The sequence below is a fragment of the Somniosus microcephalus genome, chromosome 25 (genome assembly GCF_052327205.1).
Source record: "Somniosus microcephalus isolate GS21.2 chromosome 25, FLI_Smic_1.0, whole genome shotgun sequence".
Lineage (NCBI taxonomy): Eukaryota > Metazoa > Chordata > Chondrichthyes > Squaliformes > Somniosidae > Somniosus > Somniosus microcephalus.
In genome coordinates this window covers 32308319-32324849 of record NC_141011.1, presented here as the reverse complement: position 1 = coordinate 32324849, position 16531 = coordinate 32308319, and the positions used below count along the sequence as shown (strand labels likewise).

The following is a 16531-nucleotide window of genomic DNA, read 5'->3' as shown; positions in this document are numbered from 1 at the left end:
CATTTCTTTTGTGATATTTAACACCACAGATAGTCCGCTCTTTTCTGGACCAGTTATACGACAGAAAATGTGTCCAATTTGGAGGCAGCAAAGGTGATTGGGGATTCCTGGATTTAACTACACGAGCAACATTTCCCCATGTTTCTGTGGGATCGTCCAATTCTTTTACGGGACCATGATGTAGAAAAGGGTTCCAAAAAAATCTTCATTTAACTGAATTTCTTTTTCAAATTAGTTATGGATAAGCGGTGATAATCTCACACGCAGAGCCTCAGTGTTTCACGTGGACAGTCGGCACTCTGGGGCACGGTCCGCATGCCAGCATTGTGCCCCCCCCCCCCACCCCCCCGCCTCTGAACCACTCCTACCTTTAATGCAAGTGGTCCTGGCCCCCTGCGTAGTGTAGGCAGGACTTCCAGCGAGAACAGTGGTTCCCACCTACGATGCAGAGGCACCGGCATTCGTTCCAGCAGCCGGACTTGGGCAGGAGCAGCCTTGCAGGCAGAAGGGAAGGGGAATGGAAAGGGAAGGGATGAAAAGGGACGGCAATAATTCCCCAAAGCCTCCCCACCATCTACAAGGCACAAGTCAGGAGTGTGATGGAATACTCTCCACTTGCCTTGACGAGTGCAGCGCCAACAACACTCAGAAGCTCAACACCATCCAGGACAAAGCAGCCCGCTTGATTGGCACCCCATCCACCACCTTAAACATTCACTCCCTCCACCACCGGCGCACCATGGCTGCAGTGTGTACCATCTACAAGATGCACTGCAGCAACTCGGCAAGGCTTCTTCGGCAGCACCTCCCAAACCCGTGACCTCTACCACCTAGAAGGACAAGGGCAGCAGGCACATGGGAACACCACCACCTCCAAGTTCCCCGCCAAGTCACACACCATCCTGACTTAGAAGTATATCGCTGTTCCTTCATCGTCGCTGGGTCAAAATCCTGGAACTCCCTCCCTAACAGCACTGTGGGAGTACCTTCACCACACAGTTCAAGAAGGCGTGGGTTTCCTCCGGGTGCTCCGGTTTCCTCCCACAGTCCAAAGATGTGCAGGTTAGGATGATTGGCTATGATAAATTGACCCTTAGTGTTAGGGGGATTAAATACGTGGGGTTACGGGGATCGGGTGGGATATGTGTCGGTGCAGGCTCGATGGGCCGAAATGGCCTCTATCTGCACTGTGGGGTTTCTGTGATTTCTGTGAACACCACCTTCTCAAGGGCAATCAGGGATGGGCAATAAATGCTGGCCTTGCCAGTGACGCCCAGATCGCATAAACAAATAAAAAAAATAAAGGGGGAGGCAAAAGAGTGACAATGAACGGCAGAGGGACAGGAAAGGGGAGTTGCGCTTGGAGGAGGGGGCAGAGGGGAGACTGCGTGTGGTGTTTTGGGGGGTGGGGAAGGAAGGAGAGAGAAAGAAAGGAAAATGCCTTCAGGTCGTCCCAGAGCGTTTTACAGCCAATGTCGTTCTTTTGACGTGAAGTCACTGTTGTAAAGTAGGGGAGAGTGGGGAGGGAAAGCGCCAGCACGAACTGAGGGCTCGGACAAATACCAGATTGAACAGAGTGGGGGGGGGGGGGGGGAAGACAGTGTTAGCATGAACTAAGCGAAAAGGGAAAGAGTGCCAGCTTGAATTGCAGGGGAAAGGGAGATGACTGGCCAGTGCGCACTAGGAGGATGCGAGTAAGATGGCCAATTTATGGTATAAAGGACAAAGGGAAAAAATTACAATTCTACAGCATCTCTCACATCCTCAGGAGGTCCCACAGTATTTCACAACCAATCAATTACTTTAGAAGAGCCGTCACTTTTGTTATGTGGGCAAACACGGCAGCCAATTTGTGCACAGCAAGGTCCCACAAACAGCAATGAGATAAATGACCAGTTAATCTGTTTTTGGGTTTAGAGATAACTGGAGGGCAGTTTCAGCTTTTTTTTGAAGCTTTTGTTAGTTTTCTGGTTCGCATGGTTGGATAATATTGGGGAGTGGATGCTTTTCATTGGGCCCAGTGGGAGGTATAGCGAGAGGTTGGATGCAGTTTCGAACTGCCTCTGAACTACCTACGACGGTGCTCCTTCGATTAGCCCACCATCTTGGGCCAAATCTTGCTTGGAGCTCTAACATTCGGCAGCGAGTTTAATGAGCAATTAATGTGCAAATCCAGCAAGTTCTTAAAAATAACGGGGCGGTTGAGGGTCGAGATGCCGTCTGTGCGAAGCAAGCGGCGGAGCGGCGTAAATCGACCAGCGAGTTCTGGAGGCTCGCAGCTCACGCCGTATCTCTTCTTCCCCCGAACTCGCTGGGCGATTTGCGCATTACTGACGGCGCGCGTCGTGAACTCGCCGTTATTTTGCCAGGAAGATTTGGCCCGATATCACCACTTCCTGCAATGATTTACACAGCAACAGCCATCTGTATAGAATGTCTGAGTGAGGAGGCCCCAACTGGGGACCCTTTGCTCCTCGGGACGAGTGCTCACCGAGGGCCGGGGGTGAGACTCGCCCCACACATTGACCGAGACTCCGTCACCTCACAGTCTCCAGAGCGAGGGAGGAGATCCTCACTCCGCCAGCACGGGCAGATATATTTCATGGACCGCAAACATGCAGCTCATATAATAGGCCCAACATATGTTCAACAGCTCGGATTTCAGTAGTAGGTTATAATTAGCAGAAAAAAGACTTTATTCCCTACAGTCACTTTTCTTTCATAGCTTCAATAAAACCAGTTTTTTTTTCATAATTATGCAATTAATTAATCCTCTCGGGTACTTTTCACAGTTTCAGTGCACTTCTTTAGTGATATTTCTGGGACTGTTATCCTCCAGGGTACTTTGCACATTTGTGTGCCATAAATTAATACTTGACTGCTTTCATTGTCTTGCAGTAATTTGACATGTGGAAAATAAATCCAGTACATGTAGATGAAGTGGAAAAAATATATATCCACACATATTTATACAAACACACACATTTTATTCATGTTTTATATTATATACAATCTTTGTTTATTTAGGTTCTCCCCTCCCCCAGTTTGCCCCCTTCATCTCCTAAAGTCACTGACCTTTGCTGAGGTACAGCTCCACATGAGCAAGCTACCCAGCCCTGGCTCAGTGGTAGGCCTCTCGCCTCGGAGCCAGAAGGTTGTGGGTTCAAGTCCCACTCCAGAGACTTGAGCACAAAAGTCTAGGCTGACGCTCCAGTGCAGTGCTGAGTGATGCTACGCCATCAGAGGTGCCGTCTTTTGGATGAGACGTTAAACTGAGGCCCCGTCTGCCCTCTCAGGTGGACTATTCAAGGAAGAGATGGGGAGTTCGTCCTGGTGTCCTGGCCAATGTTTATCCCTCGCTAGTACAGATCATTTGGTCATTGTCACATTGCTGTTTGTGGGAGCTTGCTGTGCGGAAATTGGCTGCTGCATTTCCTACATTACAACAGTGATTCCACTTCAAAAGTATTTCATTGGCAGTAAAGCGCTTTGGGACATCCTGAGGTCATGAAAGGTGCAAGTCTTTCTTTCCTTTTACGCTCCAGTATCTCAGCCATATGGCTATATTCTTGTGGAAGCCCAGATCTTGGCCGCTGGTAGGCTAGTCAACCAATGGGGCACCAGAGTCTGGCCCAATCCTGCTCTCGGCTGACATTTACTCCTATGGAGTTTCCAACAGGGGACTCGGGAGAGGAAATTGGGAGTGGGAATCGGGAGAGGGAACCCTGGTTGACTTCTGTCCCTCCCCTAGTCCAGGAACACTGCGCTATTTTAGTGGCAGTAACACCACACTATTTGCGATGGACTAACTGAGCAGAGAGCAGGGATGGAGCCTGGTATCTGCCAGGTCTGTGTGGGTCAGTACCACACTAGGCAGTGCATTTGCCCATTGAGCTATTGAAAGGACTTCTTCAGAACTGGAGTCTCGGTTTTATTTATTTAAGTCTCTACCCATTACTTAATCCTCTTCCACTGAAATCCACAAATAATCTCTGCAATAAATCCTTTCCAATTAAACCCTTCCTCACTTTTCTCATTAATTCCTTGCCACCTGCAATGCCCTCAAATTCATTGAAAAAAAGGTAGATAATCTTGGGTGATATTATCTACCAGCAATTCCTTAATCTAAAAACACAAGTTAATCTGCAACATATTGGAATGAACAGCCTCTCACCTCTGTGGCCAGTTTTTTCATGTAAGGATCCAGTTCCTTCAGCAAGTCGTAGCCTTGGTGGAAGAAGGTGTACTGGGCGTGCATGAACGACAGCATCTGCAGCACAGAATGACAAACCATCAGCCAGGTTTTCCTATTTGACATTTTCCCCACAATTGATGCTTTAATGTCTGCAAAACAGGAATATTCGTTCCACAGGACACTCCCAAAACCAGCCTTTGGCTTCATTTATATATTTGTACAAAGATACAGTGAGTGTCCTTCCTCAACATACTCACTGCACCCCCACCCCCAGTCCGGTATGTCCCGTGACAGTGTGTGTGTGTGTGTGCGAGAGCGCGAGAGAGCGTGTGTGTGTGTGTGTGCGAGAGCGCGAGAGAGCGTGTGTGTGTGTGCGCGAGAGCGCGTGTGCGTGTGTGTGTGCGAGAGCGCGAGAGAGCGTGTGTGTGTGCGAGAGCGCGTGTGTGTGTGCGAGAGCGCGAGAGAGCGTGTGTGTGTGTGCGAGAGCGCGAGAGAGCGTGTGTGTGTGTGTGCGAGAGCGCGAGAGCGTGTGTGTGTGTGCGCGAGAGCGCGAGAGAGTGTGTGTGCGAGAGCGCGAGAGAGCGTGTGTGTGTGCGAGAGCGCGAGAGAGCGTGCGCGTGTGTGTGTGTGCGAGAGCGCGAGAGAGCGTGTGTGTGTGTGCGAGAGCGCGAGAGAGTGTGTGTGTGTGCGAGAGCGCGAGAGAGCGCGTGTGTGTGTGCGAGATCGCGAGAGAGCGCGTGTGTGTGTGTGCGAGAGCGCGAGAGAGCGCGTGTGTGTGTGCGAGAGCGCGAGAGAGCGCGTGTGTGTGTGTGTGCGAGAGCGCGAGAGAGCGCGTGTGTGTGTGCGAGAGCGCGAGAGAGCGCGTGTGTGTGCGAGAGAGCGCATGTGTGTGTGCGAGAGAGCGAGAGAGCGTGTGTGTGCGAGAGCGCGAGAGAGCGTGTGTGTGCGAGAGCGCGAGAGAGCGCGTGTGTGCGAGAGAGCGTGTGTGTGCGAGAGAGCGTGTGTGTGCGAGAGAGCGTGTGTGTGCGAGAGCGCGAGAGAGCGTGTGTGTGCGAGAGCGCGAGAGAGCGTGTGTGTGCGAGAGCGCGAGAGAGCGTGTGTGTGCGAGAGCGCGAGTGTGCGAGAGCGCGAGAGAGCGCGAGAGAGCGTGTGTGTGCGAGAGCGCGAGAGAGCGTGTGTGTGCGAGAGCGCGAGAGAGCGTGTGTGTGCGCGAGAGCGCGAGAGAGCGTGTGTGTGCGCGAGAGCGCGAGAGAGCGTGTGTGTGCGCGAGAGCGCGAGAGAGCGTGTGTGTGCGCGAGAGCGCGAGAGAGCGTGTGTGCGCGAGAGCGCGAGAGAGCGTGTGTGCGAGAGAGCGTGTGTGTGCGAGAGCGCGAGAGAGCGTGTGTGCGAGAGCGCGAGAGAGCGTGTGTGTGCGAGAGCGCGAGAGAGCGTGTGTGCGAGAGCGCGAGAGAGCGTGTGTGTGCGAGAGCGCGAGAGAGCGTGTGTGTGCGAGAGAGCGTGTGTGTGCGAGAGCGCGAGAGAGCGTGTGTGTGCGAGAGAGCGTGTGTGTGCGAGAGCGCGAGAGAGCGTGTGTGCGAGAGCGCGAGAGAGCGTGTGTGCGAGAGCGCGAGAGAGCGTGTGTGCGAGAGCGCGAGAGAGCGTGTGTGCGAGAGCGCGAGAGAGCGTGTGTGCGAGAGCGCGAGAGAGCGTGTGTGCGAGAGCGCGTGTGCGAGAGCGCGAGAGAGCGTGTGCGAGAGCGCGAGAGTGCGTGTGCGCGAGCGCGAGAGAGCGTGTGCGAGAGCGCGAGAGAGCGTGTGTGCGAGAGCGCGAGAGAGCGTGTGTGCGAGAGCGCGAGAGAGCGCGTGTGCGAGAGCGCGCGTGTGCGAGAGCGCGTGTGCGAGAGCGCGAGAGAGCGCGTGTGCGAGCGCGAGAGAGCGCGTGTGCGAGCGCGAGAGAGCGCGTGTGCGAGAGCGCGAGAGAGCGCGTGTGCGAGAGCGCGAGAGAGCGCGTGTGCGAGAGCGCGAGAGAGCGCGTGTGCGAGAGCGCGAGAGAGCGCGTGTGCGAGAGCGCGAGAGAGCGTGTGTGCGAGAGCGTGCGTGAGAGCGAGTGTGTGAGAGAGCGTGTGTGAGAGAGCGTGTGTGAGAGAGCGTGCGTGAGAGCGTGTGAGAGCGTGTGTGAGAGAGCGTGTGGGAGAGCGTGTGGGAGAGCGTGTGAGAGAGTGAGAGAGAGTGTGTATGTGTGAGAGTGTGTGTGAGAGTGTGTGTGAGAGAGTGAGTGAGTGAGTGAGAGAGTGAGTGAGAGAGTGAGTGAGAGAGAGTGTGTGTGAGAGTGTGTGTGAGAGTGTGTGTGAGAGTGTGTGTGTGTGTGTGTGAGAGAGTGTGAGAGTGTGATAGAGTGTGAGTGTGAGTGTGATACCGTGTGTGTGTGTGATACCGTGTGTGTGTGTGATACCGTGTGTGAGTGTGATACCGTGTGTGAGTGTGATAGTGTGTGTGTGATACCATGTGTGTGTGAGTGCAATAGTGTGTGTGAGTGTGATACTGTGTGTGAGTGCAATAGTGTGTGTGTGTGATTGTGTGTGAGTGTGATACTGTGTGTGTGATACAGTAGGTGAGTGTGATAGTGTGTGTGTGATAGTGTGTGTGAGTGTGATAAAGTGTGATAGTGTGTGATAGTATGTGAGTGTAATACCGTGTGAGTGCGATAGTGCGTGAGTGTGATAGTGTGCGTGAGTGTAACAGTGCGTGTGAGTGTGATACCGTGTGTGTGAGTGTGATACCATGTGTGTGTGTGATACCGTGAGTGTGATAGTGTGTGTGAGTGTGATAGTGTGTGTGAGTGTGATAGTGTGTGTGATAGTGTGTGTGAGTGTGATAGTGTGTGTGAGTGTGATAGTGTGTGTGATAGTGTGTGTGAGTGTGATAGTGTGTGTGAGTGTGATAGTGTGTGTGTGAGTGTGATAGTGTGTGTGTGAGTGTGATAGTGTGTGTGTGTGTGTGAGTGTGATAGTGTGTGTGTGTGTGAGTGTGATAGTGTGTGTGTGTGTGTGTGTGATAGTGTGTGTGAGTGTGATAGTGTGTGTGTGTGATAGTGTGTGTGTGTGATAGTGTGTGTGAGTGTGATAGTGTGTGTGTGAGTGTGATATACAGTGTGAGAGTGTGTGAGTGTGAGAGTGTGTGAGTTTAAACTGAGTACTGGAGAGAACTGAACCCGGGCTCTCACTCTTTCTGCCCGAGTTCCATTCTGGAGCTGTGATCTGCCAGCTTTAATTTGTAACAATCACTGTTTTATGTAAGATTTTTTTAAACATTCTGCGCAAAATCCAGTTTACAAAGGAAAGGAAGAGGGAAAAGGTTTCAAAATGTAGAAAATCTGACAATCAAAGTGGGAACTTCTTAATCCTGCTGTTGAAGATACTGCAACATTTACCTTAAAGGACACAGAAGGGAGGTGGCAGGAGTGATCCGAGACTCCTACAAATAGCAAGTGAGCAAAGGAAGTCAGTCTTACCGCATCTAATATTTCAAACTTCTTCTTTGCCTGAAGAACGTTAATCTAAAAAAAGCAGATAAGATCATGAGTCAATGCGCTGGCACTGATTGCTGGCTCAGTAGCAGGTATTGTGAGCTCTGCCACCATCAGTTAGCATTCATGGTCCCTGTTTTACTGTTGTTTGGTGCTAATACCTGTTTTGCTGTTAGCTGGTATTGGTGCTCCCTGTTTTACTGTCAGCCCCGACTATTTGATTGATCGTTGCTGCACAGCTCATGTTAAACCTGCCAACAGCGCCGTGCTGTCTAGACAATGCCACCAAGAAGGCATCCAGGCTGAACCCTTTGTTGCTATGGAGAACCGAAGATTGGCTGCCTATACCCCAGACAAAGAGGGAATAATGTAACAGTGGAGTAGAGAAAGGCCTGGTGTAGATAGTGACAGGTGATTATTTTATATTCACTGTAAGGCCTGTTCAGAACAATGAGGTGTACATTTTACAATAATAATTCACAGTCATGTGTGGTTTGAATTAATTGCTTATCCTAACCGGTCGGAAACACAGTCCAAATATGGTTCATAGGATTTCAAAGTATGTTAAATGAGTACCTTCTTGAAGAGAAAAATCTTTTACAACTGTATTGTTTCGGGAGAGGCAGACCATATCTATCAGGGGAGCCGGGACCATGTCTGTCACACGGACATTATATGCAGCAATGTGGTGCAGCCTAACATTGCGCTGTGTGTTTGTAAACAAACAGGAGCTTCGACAAGCACTGTGATATGAAGATGGTGCCTGTTTAAATAGGGGAGCTCTACACGCGATCCTTTAAAACTCAAACAGGAAACTAATTCCATTAATTTGAACATCTTATTCCTCTTTATCTAATTCAGGCCTTTCCCCGTGACCAGCCCCACCCCCTCCCCCCTCCACTTTTTTAAATGTTTAATTCAGAGAGGTGATGGCATCAAGTCAGCTAATTTGGAAGAGTGACTGGGGGAAAAATTCGGTTGATTTGCTCCTCCAGTTAGCGCCCTAAGAGCGCTAACGGGGTGCAAATCAACTAGCGTCTGGACGTGGCGCCGCTAACACCTCCCACGAAATTCAGCGGGAGGTTAGCAGCGGCGCTGTGCCGCCGGCGATGACATCTTCGCCGTATGCAGCACCCCGCTCGCGCCCCGGCTGTAATATTGGGTGGCGCCCCCAGAGTTACCGCCAGCGCTAGTTAAAGGGAAGGTGGCGGGCGGCCATTTTTGTTGCTGGCCGCCTGTCTGCACCTGCCCCCGTTGCTGTCCCAGCCCCCGTGAAGCCCCCACGCGGGGTGCCGGCTGCTCTCCGTGAGCCCAAGTGCCAGGCTCGTTTGCCGGCACTCCCTGATCCCTGGTGGCCCGGCTGTGCTAGGCCCTGCCCCTTTAATAAGGGGAGGAAGGCCTGTAGTACCGCGACGCGATGCACCAACATAGCGCCACAATATTGGCTCGCAGCACCTCGAGAGAGATGCGGGACGCTTTCTAGCAGCGCCCCTCCTCCCTCTCGGGGCGCTGCCTGGGAAAATCGGCCACGGGGGCGCAAACTCTTTCAGGACGGCGAAGGGGGCGCTACCCAATTTTTACCCCACTGAGTTTGAATGTGTGGGGGAGCTGAGTAAGGCTCCTGCAAAGCAACTCATGTGGTTAGTAACACAATACTAACGCACGAGTTAATGCATATATTGAGCAGCACCTGCTGTCTAATACACACACTCATATACATGATGTGCACAAACTCAGAGCAAAATTCACTGTTGATGGGGAGCAGTGATGTAGTAATATGACATTTTTGACAGTGCAATCTCTTTTTGTGTAAAAGCCTCTTGTGACACAGCTGAATGATTCCAGGACCCTTTCCCACCATCGAACACCAGTGGATTGCAGGCAGGGAAAGACTTCTGTGGGAGTATTGCAGCTCCATCAAGTGGCAAACTGTTGAAACTGAACTTAAACAGCAATTGTACAGGAGCATTGGAACAGGAGGAGGCCATTCAGCCCCCTCGAGCCTGTACCGCCATTCAATGAGATCATGGCTGCTCTGCGACCTAACTCCATATACCCGCCTTTGCCCCATACCCCTTAATACCTTTGGTTCACAGAAAGCTATCCATCTCAGATTTAAAATTAACAATTGATCTAGAATTAATTACCGCTTGCGGAAGAGAGTTCCAAACTTCTACCACCCTTTGTGTGTAGAAGTGTTTCTGAATTTCACTCCTGAAAGGTCTGGCTCTAATTTTTAGACTATGCCCCCTAGTCCTAGAATCCCCAACCAGTGGAAATAGTTTCTCTCTATCTACCCTATCAGTTCCCCTGAATATCTTGAAAACTTCGATCAGATCACTCCTTTACCTTCTAAATTCCAGGGAATTCAACCCTAATTTGTGTAATCTCTCCTCGTAACTTAACCCTTAGAGTCCAGGTATCATCCTGGTAAACCTACGCTGCACTCCCTCCAAGGCCAGTATATCCTTCCTAAGGTGTGGTGCCCAGAACAGTTCACAACACTAATATCAATTGTACAAACATCAATTGGCATATAGGCCAGTATTGTGTTTTATATCTCTCAAAATAAATAGGAATCTGCTGAGTGAGGCTCTGATTGGGTTTTGTGTCCACGATGTCAGATTATACCCAGCGATGTGACAGATGGTGTAGAAGGAAGAGTTTCAGATGTCTGAGAGTGGTTAGAAGGTAGAATGCGCTACCACAAGGAGTGGTTGAGGTGAATAACATTGATGCATTTAAGGGGAAGCTAATTAAGTACATGAGGGAGAAAGGAATAGGGTGTGCTGATAGGGTGAGATGAAGTAAGATGGGAGGAGGCCTCTGTGGAGCACAAGCACCAGTATGCACCAGTTGGGCCGAATGGCCTGTTTCTCTGCTGTAAATTCAATGTCGATGTGTCGGGAGCTGGAATGGGTTCCACAGAGGAGAAGGGCTTCATCTACACTAGCGCAGTGGGAGGGGGGATTTATACTGGCATGGGGAGGGAGGAGGCAAATCTGAGAGCACATTAAGAATAAGGGTGAAGCAGTCTAAAAAAAAGTAAGCTCCTGCAAGTAAAAAAGTAAAAAGGTGAGGCATTGAGAGACGTACATCCGGATAGAGAGAGAAGTTAAAGAGTATAATAAGAACCGAATACTGAAGGGAATACGAATAGATAGAAGGCTAAAGGGCACCGAGGGCTGTGAATGGGTCAGGTTTGCAGTGTTTAGAAGCAAATATGCAAATCGTTAGTTATAAAGTTGGAATACTAGAGGCACTAAACTTGGCCTCGGTCACAGTGAGACTTGGAAGTAAATATTCCCAGCAATAATATTTTAAGGAGAGATAGAGACAGAAAAAAGGGAGGACGGGCGGTCTTATTATTTAAATACACAATTACAGCCATAGAGAGGACAGTTTTTATTGAGGTGGGACCTCAGAGTCAGTCTGGGTAGAACTACAAAATAGTAAGGGATCTGTTGGGAGAACATTATAGATCACTGAATAGTAGGACATAAATCAAAGGTGAGATTTTTAGGCAATTTAGAGAGGTTTGGAGTACATAAGAACATAAGGCCCCTCGAGCCTGCTCCGCCGTTCAATAGGATCAGGGCTGATCTTCTGCATCAACTCCCCCTTCCCACACTATCCCCATATCCCTTGATTCCCCTAGAGTCCAAAAATCTATCGATCTCCCTCGTGAATATACTCAACGACTGAGCATCCACAGCCCTGTGAATAGAGTTGTAATTAAGGGAACTTTAACTACACGAGGTTAGACTGGGATAACACAAACGCTTGCTGTCAACACGGGGAGGGGTTCTGAGAATGCAGCCGGGGCAGTTTGCTTGCTCTGTGTGTTGCATGTCCGCCAAGGAAGGATGCAGCGTTAGATCTGGTTCTGGGTAACAAAGGAGAACAGGGAATCAACCTAAAGGTAGAACACGAAGAAACAGCGACCATAATCTAATTAGATTCACGTTGAAAGGCGGTTTAAAAAGTGTCAGAGATAAAAGGTCCTGGGCTGCAAATTAGCCAATTTCAGGGGAATGAAAGGTGGCCCGGCCCAGATTAATAGGTTGGGGGAAGAAATGACAGCTCAAACAGCGGAGGCGGAGTGGGAGATATTTAAATAAGAGATGGATAAGGCCCAGGTTAAGTACATTCATCCTAGGAGTAAAAGGGTTGTCACACAGAATGGAGTGATGCTAGCAATGTTAGATTTAAAAAAGAGCCAGATGGTTCATATAGTGAGATGATACAGAACATGAGAAATATAAACGGTATAGAAAGGGAAACAGAAGGGTAAGAGGGAGCAATGAAGAAGCCTGGTGGTCAATAGAAAGGGAAATAGCAGGGCTTTCGTATACATAGAGGAAGTTAAAAGGGAGTCAAAGAAATGTGGAAACATTTAGAGATGGCGGGGGTGTCTTGCACTGCAGAGTGAAGGAATGGTGGCGATATTTAATTTTGCATCAGGCAAATTGTTAATCACAGAATCACAGAAACCCCATGTTAAGAGAATTCTTACTCCCAGAATTGAAGCTGTGGTCAGCGCTGCGAGACCAGCCCCTGTACTGCTCCCTGCTTCGCACTCTCACAGAAACCCCACAGTGCAGATAGAGGCCATTTCGGCCCATCGAGCCTGCACCGACACATATCCCACCCGATCCCCATAACCCCACGTATTTAATACCCCTAACACTAAGGGTCAATTTTTATCATAGCCAATCAACCTAAGTTTCAACTTTCAGCTGAGAAGCGGAGAAAGAATCAGGGATTTTAAACAAAAATGAGTAGTTCAGCACCGAAACCGTTATTGAATCCCAGGAGCAGTATTTCAATCAATGCACTGCCGCCTCAGGGCTGCACATTGAGGCTTAACACTCACCAGCAGCAGAATAGCACACACGGATACCGCACGCGTGCTTGTGTTGTAAAATGTAGAGCATGAATTATTCTGGCATAATTTCCCTCCATTTACTCCTAGAGTCATAACCGCACAGAAGGAGGCCATTCGGCCCATCGAGCCCGTGCCAGCTCTCTGTAGAGCAATCCCAATCAGTCCCATTCCCCCGCTCTATCCCCATAGCCCTGCCAGTTTATTTCCCTCAAGTGCCTGTCCAGCCTCCCCTTGAAAACATTGAGTGTCTCCGCTTCCACCACTTCCGTCGGCAGCGAGTTCCAGGTCCTCACCACTCGCTGCGTAAACAAGTTTTCCCTCACATCCCCCCTGTATCTCTTGCCCCAAAAATCTTCAATCTTAAACCTGTGTCCCCCGAGTCCTAGGTGAGATGTGTTTATCCTGAACCTTATCCAGCTCTTATTAAAATATCTCCCACTCCTGGCCCCCTCTTTGATCCGTCCAGCGTACGGTCCCACCTAACGGAAGGCATGTAGCCCGATGCATGGCCCCAGCTGATTCCAAGGAGATAATATTGGCCACCCAGCGGAAATAGATCTCACAGATTGATCCGAAACAGGACCGGGGCTGCACTGATTTAATGCACATTATCAGCTACATTGCGTTTTTGAACAAAGTCTCATTCCTGTTCATCTTTCATTAAAAAGATACGGTTACGTCGCTGGAACTGAGGTGGGAATTTGACTCCAATCACTTTAGTGCCCGTCCCGTACTTGCCTTCAATTGGCACACACACACGCGGCATGTCACTTTCAAATAGAAATGAACACACTTTCCAAAATGCAAACCGTGTGAATATTCAGGGCCCGTTAGCTCCAGTCAGGCAGACCTGGCATGATTCCTTGTACTTCTAATCATTCGCATAATGTTCTTTGGGGAAAATGGAAATTTTAAGATAATTGGCAAAAGAACCAGAGGGGAGATGAGGAGGTTTTTTTTATTAATGCAGCGAGTTGTTATGATCTGGAATGCTCTGCTTGAAAGGGCGGTCGGTGGAAGCAGATTCAATAGTAACTTTCAAAAAGTTGGATATATTCTAGAAAAGGAAAAATTGGCAGGGCTATGGGGAAAGAGCGGGACTAATTGATGACTCTTTCGAAGAGCAGGCATGATGGGCCGAATGGTCGGTCTCCTTCTGTGCGGCAAGATTCTACTGAAACCAAATAGGGAATAAAATAGGAAACTCTCTCAGCAGCAGGCATTAGGCTTGACCTTGTTTCGTGAGGTGGGAGGAGCTTTAGCTTTTGATTCCATTGATTTTTAATGTCAGGATCAAGTGCTTCTGACAGTCAATTCTGATAGTGTCAGCACTCACTGTTCATGGAAAATCAATTCAGTGAAGTCAGCAGAAAGACATAAATACGCAGGAGGATGTCGGAGATAATGAGGATGATTCATTGTCCCCTTTTTTTAAACGAGGGCTCTCTCCTTCATCTAAGTTAGAAAATATCTCAGCATTAAATATCATTTCTGAAATTCTAATGCACAACATTAAAGTGTCTACTGGGACGAAATGAAAGATCAAGAACATGTGTATTTGCTGCCATCATGTGGTAATTCGAGGTGTAGCACTTTTCCCATTACCAGCTCTCGGTTTTCCAAACCAATGTCATCTCCCCTTTTCACTGGGCAGCTGGGTGTCTGACACGTGCAAAAACCCATCACTGTGTTTACGCATCTCCAAGCCAAGCTAGTGAGAAACGGACACCTGTACAATTTCTGTTTGCCCGACATTGAGTTCACACTCTCTCCCCAGAGGGACGCACCTCATTTACCTAAATCCGGAGAATCTCGGCACAGCCAAGATTTAGAAGCCCCGAATGTGTACAGGAACAGTAATGGAGTGTAAACAGAGCACTGATAAGCTTTTCTCTGCTCAGCCACCTAATCCATTAGGGTATTAGTTTTCAGGGCTATCTGGAGCTGAGTGGGAAGAGTCAGGTCCCTGCGGCAGGTGAGCTGCTCCGGGTACGGACCATTAATGTGCTGGCTGGCTGGTCAATAATCACTGCCCTGGAGTACTGCGGACCTGTCTGGCTCAGCTATCGGATTACCGACTTGGTTCCAATCTTCATCTTGGAGGCATCTCAACTCCCCAAAGTCCCCACCAACCTCCCCAACAAGCAATATAGTCACTAGAGGCACTATAGAAGACATACAAGGATGGTACCAGAAATGCGTGGTTATTCCTATCAGGAAAGGATGAACAGGCTGGGTCTGAGGGGTGACCGACTAGAGGTCTTTAAAATTATGAAAGGTTTTGATAGAGTGGATACAGAGAGAATGTTTCCACTTGTGGGGACGAGCATAACTAGAGGCCATCAATATAAGATAGTCACCAAGAAATTCAATAGGGAATTCAGAAGAAACATCTTTACCCAAAGAGTGATGAGAACGTGGAACTCACCACCACAGGGAACGGTTGAAGCAAATAGTATAAGAAAATAAGAACATAAGTAGTAAGAGCAGGAGTAGGCCATACGTCCCCTCGAGCCTGCTCCGCCATTCAATAAGATCATGGCTGATCATCGACTTCAACTCCACTTTCCCGCCCGATCCCCACATCCCTTGATTCCCCATGAGTCCAACAATCTCTCGATCTCAGCCTTGAAGATACTGAACGACTCAGCATCCACAGCCCTCTGGGGCAGAGAATTCCAAAGATTCACAACCCTCCGAGTGAAGAAATTCCTCCTCATCTCAGTCCTAAACGGCCGACCCCTTATTCTGAGACTTTGCCTGTGTAGATGCATTTAAGGAGAGGCTAGACAAGCATATGAGGGAGAAGGGAATAGAGGGTTATGCTGATAGAGTTAGATGAGGAAAGACGGGAGGAGGCTCGAGTGGAGCATAAACGCCGGCATGGACTGGTTGGGCCGAAGGGCCTTTTTCTGTGCCGTATATCCGATGTATTCCTATATAGTTGGTCTTTGGACAAACGTGGGTTTGAGCCCTAAACTAGAAGGTACCAGGACTCCTCAGGAACGCATGTTGAGCAACACAGCTCACTATAAAAGGGCTGCCCGCAGCATGGCCCACACTATATCCCTCTGAAAGGCTGCTTCACCAGTTAGAGCTGCAGAGCTACAGCAGCAACTCTTTGCCTCTCTGCAACCGAATGATGGTAACACCAAACCCCCGACATAGAGCAATGTGTTCCTACACCCAGCTTCCCCGTAATACCGTCCAACAGCTGTCGTGCCAAGGCTCAAGAGTTTCCTCATCAGCTGTATGGAGAATGTCTCCCGCAAAAAACATTTTAATCGTGTGATTCAGTTCTGTTTATTTGAATGAGCAAGTCTCCAAGCCAAGGCATCCTTTCCAGCCCTGGGCAATGGAACGTGCTCACACGGTGCCTTGGGGTTGAGCTCGCCCTTGCTCACTGGCAGCCGAGTCCTGTGCTGGAGCAGCCGCAGGCCCTGTCGCCCCTGCAACTACTGGGAGTGGGGGGTGGTGAGCCTTAACACTGCACAATCTCTGGCGCACGTCCAGCCATTGCAGAGACCTGGCAGGGACAGCGTTGCTGTCCTGAGATACCCAACAACAACCCAACATACCTTAGCCATCTGTTTCTGGGCACTCCCTCGCCATGGCCACTGATCACATGACAGCAGATCACATGACAGCAATGGAATGGAGTGAAGCCCCGCACTGTGATTCTCTCTGTTCATTGCACACTTTCTACTCCAACTTAATCCGTCCCCCGGACCTCCTTCAGTCTCTCCTTCCTCCTACACATTTTCAGCGTTTCGAAACCCAGGCTTAGCCTCACCTGATCGCTACTTCCCGATTTACCTCATCCTCCCGCCCACGCTGTTCCTGGTGGGGGCTCCTACACTGTGGGCTTTGGCCTTTCGCCCGAATTTCACAACAAACCATAAGCGCTCAAATCACTTCACGATGGGAGGACAATACCAGAAATG

The 16531-nt window shown here is 49.5% G+C and overlaps 1 protein-coding gene across 1 annotated transcript in view; it reads right to left on the bottom strand.

The window, feature by feature from the left end:
- Nucleotides 1-16531, bottom strand: part of LOC147100641 (arf-GAP with coiled-coil, ANK repeat and PH domain-containing protein 3-like) — a 378922-nt gene that overhangs the window by 96091 nt on the left and 266300 nt on the right. Inside the window, exons 7-8 of the mRNA XM_085967110.1 lie at nt 7685-7729; nt 4175-4270 (exon numbers count right to left, since the gene is read on the bottom strand). Coding sequence (XP_085823236.1) covers nt 4175-4270; nt 7685-7729 — 141 coding nt within the window. The remainder of the gene's footprint in view (nt 1-4174; nt 4271-7684; nt 7730-16531) is intronic.